Source organism: Coloeus monedula (genome assembly GCF_965178545.1).
Source record: "Coloeus monedula genome assembly, chromosome: 4".
Taxonomy (NCBI): domain Eukaryota; kingdom Metazoa; phylum Chordata; class Aves; order Passeriformes; family Corvidae; genus Coloeus; species Coloeus monedula.
The window spans coordinates 18,923,321-18,951,029 of NC_138784.1; the positions used below are offsets into that span (position 1 = coordinate 18,923,321).

The 27,709-nt window shown below is 39.7% G+C and overlaps 1 protein-coding gene across 10 annotated transcripts in view; it reads right to left on the reverse strand.

Moving 5' to 3' along the window:
- The window catches only part of BICD1 (BICD cargo adaptor 1), a gene marked incomplete at both ends in the record, with an annotated part of 165,004 nt that overhangs the window by 72,977 nt on the left and 64,318 nt on the right, over positions 1 to 27,709 (reverse strand). For 9 of the 10 annotated variants that reach the window (XM_082280999.1, XM_082281004.1, XM_082281002.1 and 6 more), the window contains one exon: positions 6,758 to 6,970. The exons of the other annotated variant lie outside the window; for it this stretch is intronic. In XM_082280999.1, coding sequence (XP_082137125.1) covers positions 6,758 to 6,970 — 213 coding nt within the window. The remainder of the gene's footprint in view (positions 1 to 6,757; positions 6,971 to 27,709) is intronic. 10 annotated transcript variants of the gene reach the window in all.

Genomic DNA, 27,709 nt, shown 5'->3' on the forward strand with positions numbered 1-27,709 from the left:
ACCCAGCATGGCCAGTGCACCATTAAACCACACCCACAAATGACATATCTGCTTGTCTTTTAAATGCCACCAGGTGACTCCACCACCTCTGTGGACAGCCTATTCCAATGCTTGACCACTCTTGTGGTGAAGAATTTTTTTCTTAATATTCAATCTAAACTCCCCTGGCAACAAGTTGAGGCCATTTCCTCTCGTCCTACTGCTTGTTACTTAGGAGAAGACACCAGTCCCCACCTTGCTACAGCTTCCTTTCAGGAAGCTGTTTAACAGTGATAAGGGCCCCTCTGAACTTCCTTTTCTGCACACTAAACACCCCAGCTCCCTCAGCTGGTCCTCACAGACCTTGTGCTCTAGATCCTTCACCAGATCCACTGCCTTCTCTGGACTTGCTCCAGCACCTCAATGTCCTTTTTGTCATGTCTTTCATGTCACAAAACTGGACACAGGAATCAAGGTGTGGCTTCACAAGTGCTGAGTACAGGGCAACAATCACTGCCCTGGTCCTGCTGGCCACAGTACTGCTGACAGAAGCCAGGATGCCATTGGCCTTCTTGGCCACCTGGGCACACACTGGTTCGTGCTCAGCTGCTGTCAACCAGCACCCCTTTTCCACCAGGCAGCTTTCCAGCCACTGTCTTCCAAGTCTGTAGTGATGTATGGGGTTGCTGTAGCTCAGGTGCAGGACCCAGCACTTTGCCTTGTTGAACCTCATTCTGTTGTCCTCAGCCCATCAATCCAGCCTGTCCAGATCCCTCTGCAGAGCCATCCTGCCCTCCAGTAGATCAACATTCCTGCCCAGCTTGGTGTTATCTGCAAACTGACTGAGGGTGCACTCAATCCCCTGGTCCAGGTCATGATACAAAGCCATTGCTGAAAGTGCCACCATAATATTAGCAAGCAGATAAATATTTATAATGCAAGCTTTCTTGAACTGGTGTAGATGCCAAAACAAACTTCCATCCTGGAGTACATTGAGTGTCTGTTGATGCAGACACTTGAAAGCACAGGACAACACCATGAGGGAGCAGACAAGATCATGTAAGGATGCTGCTTGGTCAGGTGCACCACTGCAGTCACTTAAATCATTTCACTGTCTGGGGTAATCACCAGAGCACAGTCACAGGCTCCCTATGCTGTGCATGCATAAAATTAGACAACTACTAGAAAAGCAAGCTGTCAAAACTGAAGAGAGCTCACTAGCTTTGTCACTACAGCCAAGCAAACAAAAGGTTATTCCTGCAGTACATAATTCCTAGCAGTGATTCCTCTCCCAGACTTAGCTTTTCTGTCTTTTTTCAATGCAGAATTGGTAAAAGTCACCTTACTTGGTTACCCAGGGTTACCTCCCTCCAAGAGCTCATCAGTTAGGTCACAGCCATGGGAGATAAAGGCTGTGGACCACACTCCTCTGAGGGATGGAGGCAGCCTTTGCTGAGGGGCAGCTGGGGTTCTGGTCTCCACCCCAATGAATATTTAAGTATTTCTTATCCAGCATTAATTGAAACAGGGATGAGAACTTGTTCCCTATTCCCATCTGAGTGGTTTAGCCTTTAGGCTACAGTCATTGTCATCAGCTTGCTTGGTCCCACTCTCCCTGACCCACAAAATACTATCTCCCAACCATGTGAAACATCTGAAGGAACAAAGAGCGTCTGCCAGCTGACTGCTAGGGCACTTTCTTCAGAGAAAGAAGGACAGAGAATAAACTGGAGCCCCAAACCTCGCCACAATCACAGAACCAGAGTGTGCAAGGACATCACTGGATGAGGAGGTCAGCTGGGAAACCTCTCCTTGGAAGATCACAGTAGCTCCTTCAGCAGTGCTCAACATGCAGTAACAGAGTAGTGACAGACCTCAGGCCAAGCCAGACCTTTAGATGGACAGAAAATTTTACAGAAGGTGGAAATTTAGGCACCTAATTTACTCGAAATTATAAAATGAGAAAAAACTTTATTTTTTCAGATTGAAAAACTATAAATTCTAAATAGGCAACAGCCAATTATGATTTAAGCCACATTTAATATAAAAAGTCTAGTTCTTAATATATAATTCTTTAGAGGAAAGACAACTTGAAGACTAGGATTGTAAATTTTTTCTGCTTTCAAACATTAGTTCCCCTCAAAAAAATCCAGGCTACCATGCCTATACATTTTCTGATTAGCACGAACTGCTAATTTTTGTACTGCTAGATTTTTGTACTGCTGAAGTGAATAAATGTTTAGCTATGGATTTCAAGGGCAGCGAGGCTGCACAATTTCACCTTTGACATTTTTTCACCTGCTTTCAGCAAATAATACATCATAAATTTGTATTTTTCCCTCCACCCATTCTTCCGCTGCCCTCGTTCCTGTTTTTGCCCTCCAGAAGCCCAGGTGTGTGCTGTTTCTATGGCCCATTAATATTGTCATCACATAAACCTCCCTGTTCATCTGTTACCTCACAGACAGCAGGTACCCAGGTGCCCATTTCTTTCTGCAATCCCTGCAGATGCTGCAGTGACTTTTAGTAAAGAGCCTATGAGTTTTAACCCCTTTCTTCCTGGCTTTCTCATTTTCACTAGTCTTAATGGGAAGAAAGAGCTGATCCATACCTGCCCCTTCAGACACCAAAACATTCACACCGACCCACCCCAAACAACTCCTCACCTAGTCTCATAACACCTACAAAACCTGAACTGTACCATCCCTCTTTATCTCCATTTTCTACAGTCTCACCTGCTTCATCTTTGCCTCATTCTTTTTCCCCTCCAGTTGCCACCTGTTCTGAGTCAGATGCCAAGCTCCAAGTTATTCAGCCTTCCCATGATGGAGGAATATATACAGACATCACCTCTATATGGAGATTTCCTGTCTGTGGGCAGAGAGCTTTCTCCAGCTCCTGAGCTAGGTCATCTGGGCTTTCACAACCACCTCTGTCAGCTATCAGTTTCTCAAGGTGATGATTTCATCTTTATGTACCTATAAAGGGCTTATAGTCACCATAAGAAAAGGCTTTTCAGTGGCACAAATGGAAATAAAGTTACTCATCTCCCAACTGTAAGTGAACAGTGCTTTTAAATAGGAGAAAAACAGATTCCAGAAAATCAGAAAAGGATAAAAGATTATATTTTTAAAAGACGTTTTCCAGGAAAAGTATTTTTTTAATGTTTATAATAAATGAGTGCAATTCATACACTGTTAGAGAAGGTTACATGATCAAACAACCATAACGATCTCTTCATACAGAGAGGCCATCTACCATAAAATGTGTGATGCCTAACATACAGATTTTGTAAATCTGGTCTCTGACTGCCAAAATATTATCTCTCTGGCCCCAGTTTTAAAATCTGTGTATTTTTGGCTCAAATTAAACAGCCTACATTCCCTATCTGAGGTCTTGGTGGGAGAAAAAAAATCTACCAGCTTTCCAAAATGTATATTTTATTTAGTTAGGTGATTGTTAATAAGACTCCTGTCCAACACTCTAAGGATTTTTATTACATCAAAAGTAAAGCTGGTGGTGTTTTCCTCTTTTAATCATTTTAACATGAAGTAGAAAGCTATCTATGTACAGAGATTCTTGGTTCATCATTCCCCATGAGGGTGAAACACCTGATCAAGTTCTTAAAAACAAATCCTTTTCAAGATATGGGTACTGAGATCAGTTTTTGCTTTTGCAGTCTGAGATGCATAATCTCCAGAGACCTGAGCCTGATACGTATGGAGAGACAGTTGGGAAGTCGAGCAGAAAGTTCTGCAGAGTTGGTAAATGATGTGGACATTTTAACCTTAGTGGGCCACAAGCCCTGGGAATGGCAAACAAGGACTTGTAGTAAGCAGAAGCAATGTTATGTACTACATTGTGCCTTGCTAAGAGAAATCATGCAAGACAGTAGTTAATCAATACTGCTAGGAAACATGAATGTTGTGGTTTTTATTAAGGTAGTGGAAAGTTTTGTCCAAAGGCTGTAAGAGTATATAAGTCATACTGCAGAAACAATAAACTGCTTTTGCTTGCATCAAGCTGCCTCCTGTCTCTCAATCACCAACAGATACATTCCCTTTTACAGCAAGGGAGATCCAGGTCAAGCTGCCCTGCAGACATCAGAGCTGTGACTGTAAGGCAGATACTTGCTAAAACGTATGAATTTTTAACCTCCGGGCTATGGAATTCCCAGGATTCCTAAAAGTCATCAGCATTCATGTGAGTGCATTCTGATGGTTCAGAAAATGCTCATACACATTCATATGACTATGGATTTTTGTGCACATTCAGAGAGCAGAATGTATTCATCAGATAACTCCCACGACGGGCTGGGGAGTGGAGAAGCCCTGAGTGTATTATTTAGGAATGCAATACCAATAACAGGGGTCATTGTTTGAAAACCTACCTATCAGTCTTCAGTATCCTAAGTGGCTGAATGCATGGAGAAACTGCCACACATTTCTGGCATCCACACAAAAACACTATTCCCAGAACCACACAGCAGTTACTCAAACCTTTATATTATGACTGAAGGAGAAAGGAATTATTTGTTTGTTTATTTAGTTTATAAGATGTCTTATTAAGGCTTAAAAAACAACTATAAAGCATGTTTGTCTTGAGGGAAAGAGGTAGTGGGCAGGGAGGGGAGAAGACGGGATACAATCAGGTAACTTATGCCCAGAATCTACCAATCTCTCTTTGCATCACTCAGTACAGAAGCCCACATGAAGATCATCTTTTTTCTTTCATTTTTTTCTCTAATTAGATTTCCAAATTTACTGCCTAACGAGACAAACTGCTTCCTTGTTGTAGCACTCCACCCACGGCAGCATCTAATTCTGACTTTATCCCAAAACATACCAGCCACTTCATACTTTTTTTCCTTCCCTTTGTAGCTGTCAAGATTTGGAGTAAGTTTAGTCTGCTTTTCCCTACTTGTAGGAAGCAGAACAAAGCAGACAAAATTCATAAACACTTACAGGACAAGGTCATCTCATTTCAGCAGCAACTTGGACATCACAGCCATAGGACCAAGGGATACCAGGCTGGGTACAAGGGTGAGACTCCTTCAAGCACAAGGTGAAATACCAGCGTAATTCAGTGTGAAAAGATCAAAAAGAGCCCGAAGTAAGTGACAATCACCCTCTATCTCTTATTATTATTCAAGTAATTAATCATAATAGCATGTGGTGTAATGAACTGACTGCACTTATCCCATTTATATTCCATTTATATTTATATCCGATATCCCAATGTTTAAGTACATTGACTGTAGTAAGACAAAATAAAAGTTCCACACAGTAAAGGACTTGATACTCAGGGTGCAACATCATCTTAATAATAACTATCAGTTTACCAGCCTTATTTTTATTCAGGTAAATTCCTTTATTGCACTTTAATTAACTACTATGGCTTGTTTCTATTTAGCATTAGAGCAGGAAATAATTGCAGTTGGCTTCACACTAGGGGCTACTATTATCTCCAAGGAAATGAGGACAATCAATATTCCAGGGACAACGGGTACCAAAACTGCCTCCTGAACAAATACAGATCAATAACCATGAGAGAAAATGGAAGGGAGATTTGCATTTGAAGGAATCCCAAGGAGACCCCAGAGGAAAAGAATCGAGTACAAAGACAAAAGTGTATTTTCTCTAACTTGGTTGTTCATTTGTGTGTGAGCCCCAAGTCAAAAGGACCTGTGAGCTAAACAAAACAGGTAGGCATGTGAGCAGCTGCCTGTCTGCCACCAAGATGACTTTGGATAGGATTTTAGGACAAGTAGATCAAAAATAATTAAAAATATATTTGATTTTGTTTTGTTAACCACTGCAACAGCAATTACAATCACATATTTTAATTGGAATATGGGAACAAATGGCATGTATGTACTTCTTCCTGAAATCTGATCTGTATTATGGGCAAGCCCAGTACAACCATTAAGCAAGAATGTTCAAGGAGAGTAAAGGACTCAGTTCCAGGGATACCCTGTTCCAGGACTTTCTGTAGGCTAAAAGGATGCCATTCCATTCAACTACAGAAAACATGGTAATCATTAATATTAACAAGCTAATGCACTGAATAATCACTTTCCAGAATCACATAGGAAATATCTCCTCCAGCAGCTGGGCAGTGGGGAGAATCCCTACAGTCTAAGCATTCCTGGGGAATGCAGGGAAGATGTGGGCTCATTTCCAAGTGCTGCCTTCCCCTGCATGCAGTAGTTCTGCTACATTCTGTAACTTCCAGATTCCAAGGGTGAAAAGGCAATTTATTAATTGTTACTAAATTCTCCCACCAAACTTACTGAACGTCTCATATGGTCAGTAACTACATTTGACTTCCTTACTGTTACCCATTTTCTAGATATAAGCATGCGTTTTAATTTTGCTTTACAGTAGAAGAAAACCAGTGAAAGCCTAATTTAATTCTAGGCAGTCCCAAATACCTGAAAAATTATGTGAATACTGGGAAAGAGAAGAGCTGCCTGAATGCCAGAAGTGTGCAGAAAATGTGTTTATGTAAAATTCGGTACTACAAAATACATTGCAAAATATTAAGGCTACTTAGGAAATTATAGCTTCTTGAATTGGATTTTATTATATTTGTAAGGTGGTGTTGTATAAAAACAACAGAAGTTATATTTCCTTCTTTCTAAATTGTAGCCTTCTCAGGCCATGTGGTTTCTGGGAAGATCACAGGCTAGGAGGTGAGAATTTTAACTTCCTGTAATATTTTCTTTACTCAGAGCCATGTTATCCATGACACCCTAAGGAAATTCAGCCCCATTTACCTCTTTCAAGTCTTGGACAATAGCAGTGAGTCTCTCATTCTCTGCCTGAACGTTGGTGACCACGGCCCTGCTCTGCTTGAGCTCGTTCTGCATCTCCAAGATCTTCCCAAGGTAATAGGCTTCCTTTGATGCAGACTCCTGGAGAAGAGTCTCTTCCCGTGTTTCGCCATCTTCGGCCACTTTGCGGTGAACAGAGAAGGACTGTCCAAAAGCCTGCAAGGGGAAAACAGCACAGTAAAAACCTACTGAAGCCCCAGAACAACTATCAACAGTAAGGAGCAGCTGCACAACCAGCGGGGATGGGATAGATCTGCAAACCCCAAACCCTGACCAAATAAACACTGCCTTAGCAGCATCCCAGCAGCTGAAACGAAGCATCTTGAGGCTGCTCCCGTTTGCAGTAGGGATTTATGGCCCCCATCCAGCCAGCGTCCACTGAGATCAAAATGGTGCTCTGCTAACTGGCCATTAACTAACACCAGTGTTTAACTCTCCTGCACGAGGCCAGCCCATAATTCATAAACTCCTTTCTTCTCTGGTTCCACAAAATAAACGTTCTACACTTGCTTTGCTTTAAAGAGCATAAATAGCTGACAAATCTTTCTGAATTGCTTTCCATTTCCAACAATCTTTTCTTATAGGAGCTGATCTCCTGGTAGGCAAAAATATTCCTATAACCTGGAAGGAAGATAAATGAGCTGAGTACCAAGAAGTGGCCATCTACACCTCTGGGATGATTTATTAAAATATGAATATCGATCTAGTATCGACATCCAACTGAGACAGACAAAGGCTCTCTAACGGTTTAGGGTTAGAAAGTGTATGTTTATTTGGCGCCAGGCACTGCGTGGCACGTGCTCCCTAAGATGCAGGGCCCCAGTCCAAACAAACACAAAGCTTTTATTTACAAAAGTTATGAATATCCAAAATACAAATGCATATTCATAACTATAACACGTTCCATTCTCCGCTTCGTATGGAAATGAGCTTTAATGTCATTAAGCATGCCTCGTGTGTGCTCTAAATTGAATTGGTGGTCTTGAATTGGGTCAGTGGTCCCAGAAAAATGGAAGTAAGCTCATCTCCCTCATTTTGACCTTTTCCACCTTTCTGAACTTTAACAATCCTAATTACTTTAGTGACTTCCAAATTTCCTCTTGTGTGACTTTTATACAGGCTCTCACAGAGGGAGGAAATTGGTAATTGTCCTTGTTCCTTAGACCAGTTTATCAATGTTTTTGTTCCTCCTTCTAAGCACAGCTAAACAAACATAAAAATGACAAATAATCAATTATTTAGTAATCAATTACTAACATCTTGAAAACTGTTTCAGGTCCAGCTCTCTTAACCATTTTAATTAACTCTAGCTGGGCCCAAATTCCTTCTTATTCTAACTAATTTCAACACAGCTAGCCCATAACTAAAATCTTTGTTTCTTTTAAATCTATGTTTGAGGGATGCTAAACACACAGTGTGTCAGTCCCTTTATTTCCTTTATAGTCAGTGTTTTCTGCTTCTGCTAAATAGTTAACTGTTTGAGAAGCATCTAAATATAGAGATAATTTTCAGTGATTGTCTTCTTGTTACTGGCTTACACTGATCAATTTAATAAGACAGTATTTCTCAGTGACAATTTCTGATGTTATTTTTGACAGCTCTGGAGCAACCTGGAAGAAAGCAAAGTACAAGCCATGATAGTAGACATGATGAGATGGAGATATCATTTAACTATGAAAAACCGAGGGGAAAACCCAGCAAAACTATAATTAAAATAAAAAAATATATAATAAAATAATAGACGCACAAAAAGAAAATAAAAATAGCGATATAATAATATATAGAACAAAATAAAAGCAAAACCTGATTTAAGTGTATTACCTTTAAAAAAAAAGACAGTTAAAAATGACATGACCTAATTCTGGAGAAAGACAAAAGAAGGCTTCTAATGCTAAGAGTATTTAGCCTGACACAGGCAGAAGTTCTCTCATACATCTTAAAGTGAACACATCTGAAAGACCTTTTTTTTTTTGTCCTAATACATGAAAAAAAGATTTGAGTCATGGTTACATGCTATTTCAGTGAAAAATTATCCCTAAAAGCCTCATTTCTACCCAGTTCCATAAAACCACAAAGCACAGCACACATTTGTACCCACTGTAAGCTGTGGCATCCTTTGCCTCCCCATTGATAAGACTTGCCAAATTAAATCCATTGTTCTATTGCTGCTATTTATAGCCTTTCAGAACACGTTCTAAGCTTTACTGGCACTAGAACTGAAGCAGCCCCTTAGAAACTTCAAAGTAAAACTCTCTTCAAAAACTTCTCAGCTTTTAAGTCTACTTCACTTGGAGAATCCTGTGAACTCAGCATTAAAGGATTCTAAAAATATTCAATAATGTATTAACCCAGCTGTCTTCTCAAAAAGCTGTAAGTTACTGAAATAGCAAGTGTCAGCAACTTGCCAAATAGGATTTTCCAAATAACAAGAAATTCAATTTAATGAAACTGTTAAGCACAGATATCTGCCTATCAAAGACAACTGTTTCAGGAACACTGCTAATAAATTATCTTACTCTACATACTTACATTAGATGGCTCACTGTTCCTAGGTTGAGACTGAGCAAAAAGCACCAGTCCAATAAAGACCCTACAAGAGAAATGTAAAGGCCACTTCTCCAGGGGTAAAATCAAAACACAGCAGGAGAGCAGGTAAGACTTGCAGGGATGGAGAAGCTCATGAGCAAGTGTTACTTGGAGCCCTCTCCACCAGAGAACTACAGTTAAATACCACTACACAGTGAGGACAGCCTTCCAGATGCACTCCAGATTTTCCTGAACTGTACACTGAAGGTGCATTTTTAGCATGTGTGATGTTTGAGAACAGCTACGAATACAGATTTTGGGAAGGGTGCATAGTATAGTGGAAAACTACGCTGTACTTCACAGTTCCTTGTACCTATGACTACAGAAAACACATAAGCTTTTTTTTCCTTATGAAACCGAATTTGAATGTTACTGTATCACAGAATGGGTCAGGCTGGAAGGGACCACAGTGGCTTACCTGGTCCTACCCCCCTACTCAAGCAGGGCCATCCCTGAGCACATGGCACAGGATTGCATCCAGAAGGTTTTTGGGCATCTCCAGTGAGGGAGACTCCATAAACCCTGAGCAATCTGTGCCAGTGCTCAGTCACTGGTACAGTAAAAGAGTTCTTCCTCATTTCTTTGATGGCCAAGCCACCATGTACCAGCTTTTAGCCTGTCCCAGCTCACACATATCATAATATTTAATTTCTTTTTTAAACTGCTATCAAGATCTTAAAAATCAGGTAAGGAAAGCAAGCAATCACAGTCCACTTTCCATATTGATGGTAATTATGCGGATCAATGCAACAAGGAGACGAACATGAAATACCTTTTAATTATAAGCAAACAAAAAGTTCTGCTTCACTATTTCTTAGTCCGTACAGAACATCAAAAAGTTTAAACTTTCCAGACATGCCCACTTAAAGTCTTCCATGAGATTGATCACTTTTCAATTAAACCACATATCAATACTTTTCAGCTGGTAGTCAAGTATTTGTTCTATTTTGATTTTATGTTCTAATAATTTGCTTAATACATTTACTTATCTATAAAACCTTATAACCTTGCTATGATGTGAAATATTTCAAGTAACTGTGCTCACATGAGAAGGTGACTACCCAGACTGCAAGTTATAGAAAGTTCACTTGCATTTGGGACAAGTGTGGGATACAAACTGGTTTGCTGAATAGATTTTATGGTACTGTATATGAGGGAATAACAGCTTGCTATGGAAGCCTGACTGGAGAAACAGCTTTCCTTTGACATGACATGACACCGAGGGAGAGGAAGAACTATGCAGATGATCCCTGAATTCACCACTGAATAAGATCTTGGTATTTTCACCAAATCACAGAATGGTGCCAAGTATTCTGAGTAGGTGCTATACTATATTGTGCAGATGCATTAGTTAATTACCCTGTTTTTTCCAGCATGGTGCTGCTGTGTTTGGTGGAACTCCTCATTAAAACCACTTAGAAATCACTACTGGTCCCTTGGTGGCTCTTGGTTTCAGTAATCAGTGTGGGGCTTTCCTGACAAAGTACATCATCTTCCAGATTCAAGTTTGGACTCAGAAGGGGCTGTGAAGCCCTTCAGGGCTTCTGTTTCCTTGAGAAGCATGCTCCCAGAGTAGGCACAACAGCTTAAATCATCTACAAACACTGAGGCAAGTTTACTGCTTTGACAAAACCTGTCCTAACAGAGACCAGTCAGATTTTCACCTTACACTGGTCCCATCAATTCGCTCAAGATTTTGCTTGAAAGAATGCTCTTGATTGAGTTAGAAGATACTTTTTTTATAAATTGGCTGTAAAAGTCAAGTAACAAGACACCATTAAACTATATATAAATATATAGATCTCTATATCCTGAGACCTCAGAATTGTATAACACTACAATGATTTTTTCACAGGCATCTTAAAATTTGAACTTCGAGAACAATAAAATACTGATCACTATTTGAGGTCATGATAAAGGATGGTAAAAGTGGGTGCACACAAGGAAGAGGTCAATTTTATCACACAGAAAGCCATTTACTGCTGAACTCTAAACAACCCCAGATGGAAATTCCAGTGTCACAAGCAAACAAGCATGACAAAAATAATGCTGGGAACAAAATAGGCACAGATTTGCAAAAGAACAATAGAAAAATATGACTGTTCCAGACATGTCATATTTATATGATAAATATAAACAGCAATAGAAAGCTAATGTGCAGTGACAACAAATGATGTCTAGAACAAATATTATATTTAGCACTTCAAGAAAGAAAGGAAAAAGCGAAGCTGGATTTCTAATTTAGGTGTAGAAAGCAGCACACATGAGAAAGATCAATTAAAAACATAACTAGGTAATGAAGGCTGCTATTTCTGAATTTCAATTTTTATTTTTACTAATCACCTCCTGGGGACAGAATTCTGAAGTGCTTCACAAAAATTCACTCTTCTAGTCTGCAATGATTAATAAGCAATAAAACATGACCTGACTGCTATCAGGACAAGCAGGCAGCCTACCTTTATGGCTTTGACACCGAGTGTAGTCTTTTCTGATGCATAATGCAACAGCATTGAATAGTTCAAATGATTACCTATTTGAGCTGCTAGCTTGCTGCAAGCAGAATGTATTATGTATTAGTTACCTCCACATTCATAGCACAAAATCAGGAAAAAAACAGCCTGTATTATCCAAAAGGGTAGGATATTTCCTAATCAAATGTCAGTATGGCATCACAGATGGAAATCTTTGCTAGGAATGTGACAGGTTAATGTCAGGGACAGGCCTTATTTTGCTGCACAGCTTGAATGCCCATTTATCACCAAAATATTCCTTTAGTCACTTGCAATTCTGTCTCTCTCGGAAAAGATTTATTTTTCAAGCTTACTACATACTTTTTTCCCCACCAAAATTAATTAACAAAAGCTCAGGGTTCTTTGAAATTTTTCTGCTAAGAAGCAATCAGTGGCAGACAGAGGTCTGTGAGGAAATCCCCTCTAGGCAAGGCTGAGCAGAGGAGCAGCAGCCGAGCAGGGTGTACATCTTCCCTCAAAACCAGTTGGTACAAAACTGCCTCCTCCATAACTTTTGATGTGGCATTGAACCTAAATCCAACATGTTTCTTGGCAGTGCAACAGCAAAAAGTACCCGTGCAGAGGCGATTGATGGGCTCCAGGCATATTACATCTGCTTTCTTAAAACCTGGGAAAGTTTTTGGCCTCTAAATTTTGTCATAGTGTAGACTAAATCCTTATGCAGCTGGCATGCAGCTCCTCATGTTCATTTAAGATGGCTGAGACAGGTCAATAGTTTCCTTTTGGAAGCCAACACTGAAGTGATTACAGCCTTCAAATGCAAATACTTGGCATATTGCAATAAAAACACAGGCAGATGCATGCCTAATGATGACAGAAGAAAAAAATTAATAGGCATTGTGAGGATAGTGCATGTGAGATGGACAGCCCTCGCAGGGAAGCAGATTGAAAACTCAAAAACAGATTGAGAACACAGCCTGAATCAGCATGGGCTTAGAGGCAAGAAAACTAGATCACGAACTTCTGGGTTGACAGGTTAGCTGAAAACAGCTGATTGTCTGATTCCTCCTGTGTTCAGCAAAGCAGGAGACTGAACTCTTCTGCAGAGGCAGAAGATTGAGCATCTTTCTATCTCATCACTAATTCAGCTTTCTGCTCAGAACAACAAACAAGGTCCCTACACTTAACAGCCCCTCAAGTCAAAAGGAATGAGATAATTTATCAAAATTCCATTGTACCCAAGCAACTGGCTAAGCACCGGTCATGATGCTCAGTTTTATGCTCTATGGAACACAAGATGAATAGGATTGTGTGCTTGAGTTTTATTTTCTTCATGTAACAACATACCTTTTACTTCATATACACCATCTTGCAGAAAAAAAGGTTAAATGTTTTGCAGTCAAGTATGAAGCGAGCTAACAAAGTGGGGGGTCCTTACTTGTTCTCATGCATGCAGTCTGCCTTTTGAAAATGGTGAAAAATTAAACTTTAAATAGCAGGGTTTTTTTCAATTCATGATACAGATACTTGAGGAAGCTGTTCCTCAACTTCCCATTTAAAAAATGGAGAGGACAGCATCTGCTACTCAGTGAAAAGATGTTAGGACAGATCCATTCATGATCTGAAATAAAATATACTATAGTTATGACAGGACAAGAGGACATAGCCCCAAGCTGTGCCAGGGGAGGTTCAGACTGGACATCAAGAAGAATTTCTTCATTGAAGGGGTGGTCAGGCATTGGAACAGGCTGTCCGGGGAGGAATCACCATCCCTGGAAGTGTTTAAGAAATGATTAGACATGGCACTCATGCTATGTTGGTGTTTGGTCAAAGTTTAGACTCGACCTTAGAGAGCTTCTCCAACCTTAATGATTCTATGAGCATAGTACAGGCAACTGAGAAATCTATAAAGGGTACTTGAAGAAGCTATTTTATTACCACCTAAAGGCAAAAAGCATTTAGCTTTATTTTCAAGCAGCAGCTAACTTAATTCAACTCTCTTCAATAAAAATGCAAATGCTGGTGCAGTGATAAAATCACGTAGGTCAATATCTACATGAGAGATTTCACTTGCAAAAGGGACTTGCAAGCCAAGGTGATGGAGGTTTTACCTATGCCAGAATTGCTGAGGAAATCAGATACACAGAAAACATAACTAATCCTGAGTCTATTTACCGATGTAGAGCAGTAGGACAAATGTCAACAATTCACAGGCTTTTCCCCAAGGAACATTTGGATAAAAGTGTGAACAATGTGGATGCTTCTATTTGCTCTCAGTGGATCCCTTCAGTGTCTACAGCCCTCTTGAAATTCATATATTGGATGCTAATCAACAAAGCTTTCAGAAAACAGAAAAATTTATATTCAGCTCAGCTACAGACCCTGCCATGCTTCTGCAATCCCAGTACAGAACGTGCTGATTTTCATCAATATGTGTGAGGCCTCAGGCAACCACTCTGCCTTTTTATAAATAAGGAACAAAACCACCCCTAAATGTGATGGTTAGGAAATATTTGTAGACAAGAAGAAAGCACTACCATGAAAATGAACATTCTATGCCAACTTCCATTGTCCATCTGCAATCCAGCAAAAGGGGGAGTGAATAAGAATTTCCATTTAATTGCCTTTAACTGCATTCTAGATAGGGATTTCAGTTCCCCAGCCCTGAGCATTCCCTCCAGGCACAGAAAACACAAGAATAGAGAAGCTTGTAACAAAGAGCACCACTTATCTACAGCACAACTAATTAGTTTCATGCTGGTAATTTTAAAGCAGCTCTGTTCAAAATTCCTATGGCCAATAATTAAATTATTTCTATAAACAAAATAATTCACACCTTTTTAATGAAACATAAGGTGGCTTACAATTTTCCACAAATTACTATCAGAACAACATCCAACTATTACAAAATTTCAATTAAAACCAATAGAAGCATTACCAGAACAAGCACATAAGACTGTCAGAGATTTTTTAACACTTTTTAAACAAAATGTGCCTGAAGGCAGAGATGAAACCAGCCTTCCATAGAGGCCCTATTACATTTGTGTTAAGCACAAAAATCTCATTTTTACAAGACTTGGGGTACAAAGACTTGGGGGTTTTTTTTGCTTTTCTAAGTGATTTTCTTCTCTTTTTCTAACTATGAAATGGCTAAAATAATTGAAAATCTATCTCCTGTGCTTGCTTGAATAAAGCTGCAAAGAATAAATGCCAAAATCCAGTTCTTTAAGAGTTGCCAGCCTGCTGGGATATTATAGTTATTTCACATTAGCTCCCCATATGTAAATTCACATTCCACAGTCAGAGCACATTTATAAAGCATTTTAGGAGTGGTCTAAGCAAAGTCATGTTGGTAGTGAATAATAAAAACAACCCATTGCTTATTGAATCACCTGAAAGCTTTAAATTAGCTGGGCTTCACTTTATGAGGCCTTCTGGGATTTGGTCTCAAATCCAGAAAGAAATGGTATTCTTCTGCTGCAAAACACTTAGCTGTATTTACATATATCCTAAAAGCCACAGCACACCTACTTTATTTAGATCCTTTTCTTTTAATATTTCTTACTGTTTTCTTTCAATTAAAGAGAAAATAAGGTCCCTTCCAAACCAAACCATTCCATGAGTCCATTAAAAAAAAAAAACCCAGATATCAAAAACTGGATTCTAGGGTAAGTGGTGGTATTTTTGCTAAGCAGCAAAATTAAGGATTTACTTCCCCAAGAACAGGAAGCTCCTCCCCTTGAACAAGAAAACAAATAATATTGTTACCATCTTGTCTTCAAAGCACTGTAACATGTCACTCTCAGGCAGAAGCTTATGCTCAGAATAATTCTTTGTCATTTAAACAAAAGAAATTAGAAGCTACAGTGGGCATTTCCGCTCTCCGCATTTTCACAGAGGAGGACAAAAAGCCCTATCTCCTTTAAGGTATTTTTGAAACCCACAGGAAAGGTCTCAGATAATCAAAGCAGCACTATATTATCCTTGGAGTGACACTTAGAGACAAGCCTAAAGACTTGCTCTGCTCTTATTTGTGCTTCTCAATCTTTTTCAAAATAGGCCCTTTACAGCTTGTCTTTCTCAGTGAGTCGCCAAGTAGATGGGAAGAGAACTGACTACAATCAGCATGTGCAGAGGTAAACACTGACATCCCAATCCTCATAAATGCTATTTTTTCCCAGCAATTTGCAACCCCATTTGAACCTTTTCATGAACATCTAAAGAGGCTGATTTCTACAGTTTTTGTAAATGAAATGGGAGAATAGAGAGGGGGTACCATTTAGGGCTCATTGTCATAACAGCCCAGTGAAACAAGCAGCCCTGGAAGAGCAGAAGTCAGGAAAGCAAAGTGAATTTCAAGGGTGTCTGAAAGGTTCCCTAGAGAAGAGAAGAACTGGGTTCTTTGTTCAGCACAAGTAGCATAGGTTAAGAAAAGAGAGACCTACTTGCAGTCTTTTCTTTACTGAAGGGGGATGGAGAAGAGAGTCAGACCCTTCTCAGCAGTGCACAGGAAAAGGGCAGGATCCAAGGTCACAATCTGAAACCAAAGAAATTCACACAAAACAAAGGAAAATCCACCCTGAGAGTGGCATGGCAGCAAAATAAGTGCCCAGAGTGGCTGCGTACCCTCGATCCTTGGAGACTTTCAAAAGTTGCGTAGGACAAGACCCTGAACATCACTTAACTTTGAACTTCCATCAGGGGACAGATAAGATCATCTTCAGGAACCTCTTGCAAACTAAATTCTATTGTGATCCAGGGAGCAACTCTGTGCAGGAAGGACTGGTAGACACTACACTTCTCATGGGCCATACAGTTGAAAGACCTATGAGTCATGTTGGCCATTTTCTTAGTTGTCTTCAACACCAGTCTGAAATTGAAGATGACCAAATGCAAGACAAATACGGTTTTACTGTAATAAACAAATTTAAATAGAGCATACAAAGACATGAGGTTTTAATGCCAAGAGCACAAAGGGACCTTGAGCTTTACCTATTTGTGACACCAGCACTCTCAACCAGTTTCATTGTAGCATTCACACAAACCAGAGACATCAGAGAAATCAGAGATCTAAGCCAAAGTCATAGTAACAAGGCAAGATGAGGCTTAGGCCTACAGCAGTCAGAGCAGAAAAAGGTCTTCCAAAATATGAATTTCATTAACAACTATTCTTACAGAATACATGTTTTCTGTATATCCCACTAAAGTGACCATGCTCATTAAATTTAAAGCCTTAATTTGCTTGGCTACACTTATACTCCTATTCTCTGCAGTTCTTTATGTGAATTGCCAGCACAGCAGTTCTGATTACTCCAGAGGTGACTAATAAGAATAAACTCTCTCCTTGTGAACACACATGACTCGCTTTATGTCAGCATGTGGCAACCAGAGTTGTGTTTAGCATGTACCATGGACAATGGAATGCAGGGAAAGACCTCCACATTCCAGTTCCTGGAATTCCAGGAGCTGGAGTATAAGCTAGCAGGGGGCTACACACATTAACTTTTAGAACAATAATTTTTTTAACCAAAGGTTTGAAAGGAGAAAGATTATTCAGAGATGGCTGCTGCTTCAGGCATTTATAGAAACTCCTAAAACTTTAAATTGGAAAAATCTCTAAATAAAAGCATGCCCTTCAGAACAAGAGGCCAAAATTACAGACCTCTCACTTATTTTCAAAGGAAGGTTTAATTAGAGTGCTGCCAGCCACAGACTTACCATGGGGAACTTTATGCTTCCATTGGCATTGATCAGTGCAGGGCACACAACTGTTTCACAGAATGCTCTTGCAGCTGGGTGTCTACTGCCAGTGCTGGATAATCTCATGCCTCTAGAGCAAGTGAGATTTGAAGGTATATGCTGGTACTGATAATCATGTTCCAGAAGCAAGAGCTTGCCTACTCAAGACCCCAAAAAAAGTGAGACTCAAAGAATGGGATTGCCATAAACTGTCCCACTGTAATCTTCAGAGTGCTTTAATTCATTTTGCATAGAAGAAGTGCTTCTTCTAAGAAGAAAAAACACCAAACCCAGAATACCCAGCAAAAAACCCTACCCATTTATCCAGCCAAAGCAGAGACAGTGATGAAAGGAACTTGGTGTACACTACTGACCAGAAGATCTATTCAGGAGGACAGAGGGACATGTCTGACACAGGAGCTTGCATGAGAAGGTAGATTCCCTGGCACTCCTCCAAGCACTACTGCATCACACCACACATTTCTGTCTCAAGCCAACCCAACAACAAATTGAAGAAGGCAGACTACACCCCATGCTGTGCATTTATACATCTACTTGTCCAAGCACAGCAGGGCTCCAGACTGATCCCATTTGTCACCCCAACACAAGCAAAAGGCAGTAGTCCAACAAAGATTTGGCTTTGTAAGCAAGAAATGTGCAACCCAAACCATGTGTCCAGCCACAGCTCTCCCAGTGCTTTTGCCCAAGGGCTCAGGTGTCCTTACACCACTTGCCTTTTCCTGCATGAACTCAGAGGAAGTCAGCTGCAAAAATGATAGGATTTGAAAACTGCACACAAAACAATGAGACCAGGAATCACAGGCAACGTCCAGGGCTGCAGGCATGTTTATAGGATGGACCTGTCTTAGCTCAACCAAAATTTTAAGTAGTTCCCAGCCTTGTTCCCTGACAGTGTTAAATACATAATACTGCCTGATGATGAAAACTCCCATTTGTGAAATACATTGTCTCCCAGTAAGCAATTTGCAGAGGATAACAAGTTTAAGAGGATAATATTCTTTTGCTTTGTCAGCAGCTTTGTCTCAGGGTGACCGATCTTCCAGACTGTAAGATAGCTGCAGAAGCCTATGCAAATTGAGCATCCACGGCTTATCTAGTTCTACTGAGAAAGTAACCAGACATTTCATTGGCTTCAGTGAAGCCCAGAATTTACCCTTGGGTATTTATTTCTAGATGACATACTGTATTCTAGCTCCTGATTCACTGTATTTGCTCATGTGGAAGTTGCCAGCAAATTACAAACCGTTTAAACAACAAACTTTTCAAAAATCAGCAAAACCTGTCAATCTGAGCTCTTTCAGTAAGAGTCCTATTTTCACAGAGGCTTCCAAACTACTTCACCAGCATCATCAGGATTTTCCCTCTAGAAAACCTCGCTTTTTTACAACAGCCGTTTTCGTGAAATAGGAAGTGTTCTCTCCTCCCTCGACAGCCATCCCCGGGAGCACGGCCGATGGCCTGCAGAGCAGAGGATCAGCAGCACAGACAGGAGAACACCCCAGTCAGCAGCCAGAGATGGAGTGCTTAGCTGGCTGGCTGAATGTGTCGCGGCGCCGGATGCGGGAGCTGTCCCTTTCTTTTGCAGAAAGGAAGCTTTCACACATCTCTGAGCTCGGAACTTAGTCACGGAACGCACTGCAGCACGAGCTGATGGCCATTTGCACAATCGCAACAGCGGAATGCAAATATCAACGCTTCCTACAAATGTAGGTGAACGATTTCCTGCTTTTGTAAAGAGATTTAAAGCAAAACGATTAATATCAGCGCCAATGAAGTACAAAAAGCCATATTTATACATGTCTGCACGTGTGCTCACACGCACAACACAAGAAACAGCAGAACAGGGGTTAAAAGGAACGGTAGCAGTTATTTGCTAGAGTAACATACATGTGATTTCACGTAAAAGCAAAGGAAGAACAAACTGACCCCAAGATAAGGGGTCAAGATAATTAAGAACAGGAGTGGAGCCATAAAATATCCAGACAAAGGAAAAGACAATTGTGAAATTCACTCTTCTGGAGGAATGAAACGAAATACGATGCACAATATCAAAACCACCGTCTACTCCTAATGCACAAAGCCAGTTTGGCATTCCCAGTCAGTAAGACACATGTTAAGGACCCAATGTCCCCTGTCCCATATCACACAAATGTTCCTGATGCGACCACTTGTGCACACATGCACATCTTAGTTCTTGAGAATGAGAATGTATAAGAGTGTGACAGAATGAAATCTGCATAAAAAGGAGTGTAGGTAGGTATTAAGTCAGACATCTGATTCATTCTGTAAAATTAGCACCACCTACACACTCCATACGGTCTCTAGAAGTACAAGTGGTTTGCCTCAATTGGGATATGAGGGGGTTTTTTTAGAAAAACATATATACCTCTCTAACATTAAACACCCACTGTAAGACCTCTTCATACTACCGGAACTACATTGGCTCACTGGGCAGGTGAGTAACACAGCGAGTACTTTGTTGAGAGCATGCCTCACAATTCACAAGTTTGAGTTCATCCTCCAGTGGTGTAGTGAGTGGTGAAGCTGGAAAACTGTGGTCTGGAGTCAGTGACCCACACCCTTTCTTCCTTCTCACGTGTGTGTGTTCCCAGTAGCACAGCACACCAGCCTGCCACCCTGCTCCTGTGCACACGTGCACCAGATACTGCATGGCTGCTCCACTCTGTATTATAATGAGAGTACACAAAATCAATGTGTATATGTACAACATATACTCAGTTGTAAGAATATGTCTGCACCATCTTGTCTTTGAAATATTATGTGCACCTGTACAAGAACTATCATTTTATTGATAGGAGATAGTGGAGCACATCCTCCAGCAGACTTTTCAAAGCAAAGCTCATCTTCCACACTTGACCACTGTCAGTGACTGATGAACAGGTGTTATGAACAAGACCCTCTAAGAATTCCAGGTGAACAGAAAGACTCACCATGGATAGAAGGGACACAGGATGCTCTGTGCCATCCTGGGCTCACCCAATGCCACAGCAGGCAGGATCCCAGCATCAGGAAGGATGCAAGATTGTTATCATTTACTATAATTCCCATCTGTCATTGGATAATTTAAATACCCAATGGCTGTTTATATTCCTTACTTGGATCCCAAAAGAACCAGGATCACCTCAGCACAAAACAAGCTGGAAGCAATTTCCATTTATTGTAAGTCTCTCATACTCTGTGTTATGAAACGCTTCCATTGCTGAAAAAGCATTTTTAGTCTACATTTGCAATTTATACTGTATCATATTTGATGATTCTTTAGATGAAAAAACACTGTTACAACATGACACCTGACAGGGATGCAGTTTGCTATAGGGATGCTCATTTTCAATTCATTGCTTTACAGACAAAGAGCCTTTTGAGAGTGTCAGACAAATCCACATTGGGAAGGTATGGCAGTTAATTGAAGTATTTTACATTGGAAGGGGACAAAGAGCTCCCTATTGACTTGCACTTTGAGGCAATTCCTGAGAGATTTGATGGTTTCTTTTCTGTTTGTCTTAAACTTGAACCTGTGAACTGCAGCACGTCTACGAGTTAATTTGTAGGGAGCACATATCATTAGAAAAAGAAGCACTAAGTGAAAATACAGTGTCATCAAACAACACATTTCTTTTGTAATTCATAGATGCTCCATGGAGTCAGAACATAGTTGCAACAACCTTTACTGTTGGGAATCTGTAAGCCAGACTTTCAGAAACAGTGGTAACTTCATATAAAACCTGTGCAGATGACATTTTAGTCAAACTTCACTGCTTATCATGGATTAGAAGGAAAAAATCAGGGAAAGAAGAATGCAATGAACTATTTTTCATAAATTTCTAGTATAATGTTACCATACATTTCTGCCCTAATGCAAATTTAAAAGGCTGCCCATATGGAGAACTCAGACTTACAGTGCTAGAGTTCTGAAAAGAAATTGATTAGGACAGAAAGAAAAAAAAATTAACTGAATGCATCATGACTGCTGCTTGTGACAGAAACAGCACAAAGACACTGTGCTGTGTATTTACATGCACATACACCTAATTGCACACCAGTGCTGGTGATTTCACAACACTCCAACATGGAGATTGATTTATTGCCAGGTGACAAATTGCTTGCACCTGGTGGGTTAATGCAACAATCATTTTGCAAGATCATTAGCCTACGGAACCATACAATCAAAACTATAATAAACATTAACCAAGGAGTAAGAAACTACACTTCATTGATCTAAGGACCCACAAATTAATGCACTACACCAGTTATGCCAACCTTTCTCCTAATTTGGAAAGTAGCTCTGAGTTCATGGGGCAGTCAAAGCACAATTCCAGGTTTGACAACCACCGGGAACCACTGGAAGGATCCCTGGGAAAAGGGGACTCATGTGCCAGTGGGAGGAAGTATATGCTAATGACTCTGGGGAAATGGTTATCATAAGAATGTTTCTTCTGGGAAGACCTATGCACATGTATGTAAAAATTAATACAGGAACAGGAGCCTTTTCTGTCCTCAGCATGCACAATACTACAGAGGAAATATTCCCTCGTGCATCCAGCACTGAATAAAGAATTCCTGCTTCTTAATGCTACATTGGTGTTAAGGAGTTCTTTTTATCAATTTTTGGTGACAATTTTTTTTTATTTAGAAGACTGCCTAAAACTCCTAAACTGCTTCGAAAATAGCATCTCATTGGGGTTTTTTTTAAGGTTACTCAATCCATTTTTAACTAACATGCTCCTAGTAAATTCATGCAGGTCTATTTGGCAGGAGCACGTTACGGCTGAGCTGGACCAGCACTGTCATCTCACAGCTGAGAAACAGGCACATGATGAAACTGTGCCCAGAGACATCAGAGGAACAGTAACAAAGGGGAGAGAAATCAAGGATCCAAAACCTCATCACAGCCATGTCTAGGGTAAAGCCCAGCACATATGCTAATGACAAAGATGATAATGGAAAAAGGGCCAAAAAAAGAAATAATCATGTAGTATAACAAGATATTTCAATTCCTGCCTTTAAAAATTCTTCCAGATAATACCTGGCATGCTGCAATTTATGATACTAAAACTCATGTAGACACATGTAAGACTCAAATTGAACACATACTAGGTTTATCAAGCTATGCTCAAAAAAAAAAAAAAACAAACCATCATTTGGGGGAATTAAAAGAAGAGCAAAATGTTCAAGTGTTTAAAATACCTGGCTTCTTGGAAATACAAACAATCGAGACAGCTCTGCTGTCATAGCAGTATATTTATTATGAGGCTAGTCCCAATGGGTGAAAAGGTTAAATGTCTGAGCCACTGTGAGAATTACAGGAGGCAGGAAACTATTTCATTAGATCCCAAGATAATCATGTTTCATTGCTGACCCTGGCAATGCAGCACAGAATACAAATATTAGAATGACAGCACACAGCAACCCTCACTGACTGACAAAGAATAGGTGTATTTGGGGAAAAAAACAGGGATTTGAGCTTTTAACTTCAGTGAAATATCAGAGAGGAAGGTCCGGGGTTTTGTCAAAGTCAGAATAAGAAGACAACATTTTCTGTAGAAACACAATAACACCATTTGTTGAACGCTCTGATGGTCTGGGCTTCTCAGGACAAAAACACTGAGAATCACAGAAAAAGTGGCAAGATTTCATCTTGTGATCCCATCACAAAATTTGCTTCTATTCTGAGACTGAGATTTTGTGCTCAACATAGAGCAAGATTTTATATGTCCCACGCTATGCAGAAAATTAGACCAAACTGTTTTAACAATTATTAAAAACTGAATGATTCTCAGTTGTAACTTGCATTGCTGAACACATTTCCTACATAAAAGATTTCAAATGGCAGCATGGGAAAGTGCATTTCTAATGAAAAAGTAATTTATTAGCCTTCTTTTAAAGGGGTCACCAATGACAGCAATCATGTTTAGCAACACTAATTTCTTGCTGTGGAAGAAGGTAAATTAAATACCTGGGAACATGTTACTCATTTGATCTCTCTAAGAAACAGCAGCACTGCACATTAATTACCAGCCTGTTTCATCAGGGATCTGACCAAGTCCCTTAAATGGACTGAAGTGGTTGCTGAGGTCCTGTGACTGGCCACCTTCTTTGTCCACCACAACTCTGAAAGAAACCCAAACTTTTCAACTGTATTGTGACTACCACTGTGTGAAAGAGGGGATTAAAAAAAAAAAAACACACCAAAATCAAAGAAAAATAAAGAAAAGCACATTATTCATTTCTGCTTTGATAGAAGTACCTAGTTGTAAACTTTTGCTTTCACTGTTTCACTGTAAGGTAGTTGGAAACACTCAAGTAATCTACGTGATTCAGTGCTACAGACCAGTAACACTCAGCAAACACAGATTGAAAGGTCTCCATCCTTGCTCCTGTTGTCTCAGAAAAAGGGCAAAATGAAGTCTCATTTGTTAGTTAGAAGCACAGCCACAGAAGTTGAAGGAAATTGAAAGAGCTAAAACAAAAACACCCAATATGCATCACATCTTGCAGGACTTTGTCTTACAGCATACAGTGCATGCTCTCCCCACACACCACTGAAACAGAAATAACCCAAATGCAAAAACTTTGTGACAGAGCATATTACTAAATACAGAGAGCCAGGGATCATGAGCAAAGCAGAAATGAGCAAATTATTAGTGAAATAAAATTAGCTGCCAATCAAGTTAGAACTGTACCAAACTTCGTTAAGCATTTAAGCAGGGAGACATGGGTGATTTGCAATGGAAGGGTAAAATACAGAACAAAATCAAATTGCTCAAGGAACCAGAATAATAGATGACAGGGTCAGGCTCAATTCAGAAATGCAAGCTAATCCAATAACTAAAAATGAGCTAATAAGATGGACTTGATGAGTCCTGCAGTGCTTTAAAGGCTTTGCTATATTATTAAGATTGCCTTAATGCTATACATCCCTCAGATCTCACCTTTTCTTACTGCTCTTCACAAAAAAGTGACTGCTAGGAACTGTAGCAGCATTTGTGCTCAAGAGCAAGAGAGAACATAATTAAAATGAAGAGGGCTTCAAAGTAACAGTGGAAGAAGGATGAAGTCATCTTTTAAAGGTGACCATTACCCCAGCAGACATAAGGAGCTCTCTTGTACGATCTTACAGATGATTTCTGAAAGATTGAAACATTTTACAGGAAGACTGAGATGAACTTCTGCATGCTTTTTTAAAAAGGTTGAAGAAGGGCCTGTTCAAGTGATAATCTATTACAATGAGGGCCTAGAGACTGAAGCAAAATTCATGTATGAAAAGGAAACCAAAATAAAAATATGTAGATTAACCTGCCTTAAAATTCTGGGCATTTCCTTAAATGATTCCAGAAACAGAAACACTGGGTAACATCTGGAAGTAACTAGAGGGATGGGGAGAAGATACAGCTAAGATAAGAAACCAGAGCTTTGGTGAAAGTCTCAGTGAAAACAGAGACATGAAATATCTAAGGTATTATGGTTACAGGCCAAAAAACTCCCACAAACCTTTATGATCAAATTAGGAGAGCAGTAATGTACCAAAGGGGATGAGAAGGACAACAGAGACAGAAGATGTAGATCATGAGCACATGGGAAGGTCCTGGTGTCACAGCTACTAAAGGGGAAAAAAAAAAAAAACACCAACAGGTAATTAGCAAGGGAAAAGACCATTGTATGTTCAAAGAAAGACAGATTCAAAGGAGCACAACAAGCCATCCCAAGCAGATTATTTTTAAGGGACAATATTTTGGTGCTGATTTAGCTAACAGATGTCTATGAAAGAGGTTAGGGAGAACTACATTTCTATGATTTACTCAAATTGGGCAATAGTGCCCAACCCAAAAGAAACAGAAAGCTGGGAGTGTCCAAGTGAACATACTTGTAACTGGTCAAGCCCCACAGTGCCAGTACAGAGATTTACCAGGAGCTGGAGGGACTGCAGTTTATTAGAGAAAGCAGCACAGGCAGCAGCCCTGCACAGATAGCTCTGCAGTCTGGTCAGTGCTGCAGCAGGCAGGAGATAGAATCCTAAATACACAGAATAGTCCCAAATCCAACAGAACAAGCCCTAAAAACCTTTCCACTTCACAAACAGTTTCACTTGCAGCTAAATCACCATGACTACATTAGTCAAACATAAGCTTTTAAATTCAACAGAAAATAATTACTACAAAATTTTATTGCCTGTATTTAACAGCAAATTGAGAAAATTAACACAACAGTCTGTTTCAGCTTTCAGATTTCTTCTTCTCTGAGCATTCCTGGTCTTTTAAAAACATATCTGAATAAAGCTCATTATCCTTCCTCTTTTCATAAATTAAACACTGGAGGACCTACATTGGTAACTGCTGAGTTGATTCCAGTTAACTGAAAGTCACAGTTCAATATCATAATTATTCTGACACTGTCACTATCCTCAAAAGTCTATGTTTTAGCTGAGATATTAAGATAATTCAACAGTAAAGAATGTTTTCCATGTAGAAATCAGTTATCATCCATGAGTTCCACAGAAAAGAGTTAAAAATTAGACAGGAGTTACAAGTTAGGCAAAAAAGAAACAAGAAACTATATTGTAAAGGCAGGAAAACTTCCTATGTGACCACACTCATTTTGCATCACCTCTCTGGATGCATCAGTCCTCTCCACTACTCGACTAAGTTAATTATTCATTAACTAACAAAAATTCTTCTTCCTCCTCAGATAGCTGAAACTTAGAGATACCACTTCAGTATGAATAAATAATAACATATTGACAGGAATATGGTGTTCATACAGTCAGGAGGATGGTGGAGATAGATCAATGCTCAATTTATACACCGAGAAGATACCACAGCAATCAGGGCTTTATACACCACCACATCATTTTGATAATGGTTTTCAATACTGAAGACAATACCCAACGTTTTTCAAAGAGTAGCAAGCATCTACATTTATGTGCCTCAAAGGCCTTTGAATTTTAAAAGCCAAGCAGTCAGTGCTTTCTAAACATCAAGTCCCCTGGAAGGTAGTTTCAAACTGGGCACTCATAAGTAATTCATTGCTGTTATTTTGGAAGCTTCCTGGAAAGGTTAACACTAGTTAGTACTTCCCCTCAAAAAATGGAGCAGAAACCCTTCCCTATCTAGGAGACTTCATACTTTTAAATGCAAGAAACATACTAACCTTTCAGTTTGAAGAGCATGGAGTCTGGGATCTGGTAAAGGGAAAGAATCCAAATCCCTTCCCCACACTCATTTTGACAATCTGTGGCTATGTACACATTTCCTTAGTTCTCAAAAGAGGTGATACTATTATCATACTTGGATTTTGTTGTTCAAACTATCAAACGTGATATAGCAGTGTTAATGTTTTCCTGCTTGCTTAGTTTGCTGTGGAACTTCTGTTAAGGGCAGTCCCAAAACAGAAGTTTTTAGCCTGTTTATAACTAGACACATGCTACAAGCATTATTAATGGCAGCAACAGCAAATTACAAATCTTTACACGCTACAGGAATAGTTATATGCTCTTTTTAAGTAAGATAGCAAAAAATCTTTTTGCTTAAAATAAGCCACCAACTGTACGTTCTCTCTGACTACAAAAAATCTTACTTTGTAAGTAGTTTGTGTGTGTACAAGTCACCAGTCAATGCCACAATTGTGCATTTTTACTTACTTTTCAAAATGCTTCAGAAAATCCACATAAATCTTTGAGGGTAAATCACCTATCAAGAACGACAGAAATCCTGTTGTGATTCTCTGTTGAAACAGTTGTGGTCCCAGTAGGCAAAAAAACCCCACCAGTAAAATGATACAGCCAATTTTAATGCTGCTGAAATAGCCTCACAATTTGCAGAAAATACCCCTGGTTTTCCCCCAAAGTACTGTGGATGTCATCTGCAACTATTACTCAAACCATAAGGGTTAGCACATTTCTGTACACAGAACTTAAATTGGCAAACTCCTACTACAGAGAGCAGCTCTGAGATAAACTAATTAGATTTTAAGCTGCTAAAACACTGACACAGTGAGTGATGGCCTGGCTGCTTGCCCTATTATTTCTGCTGAACCAGAAAGAAACTCTTATGTTAATAAGAGT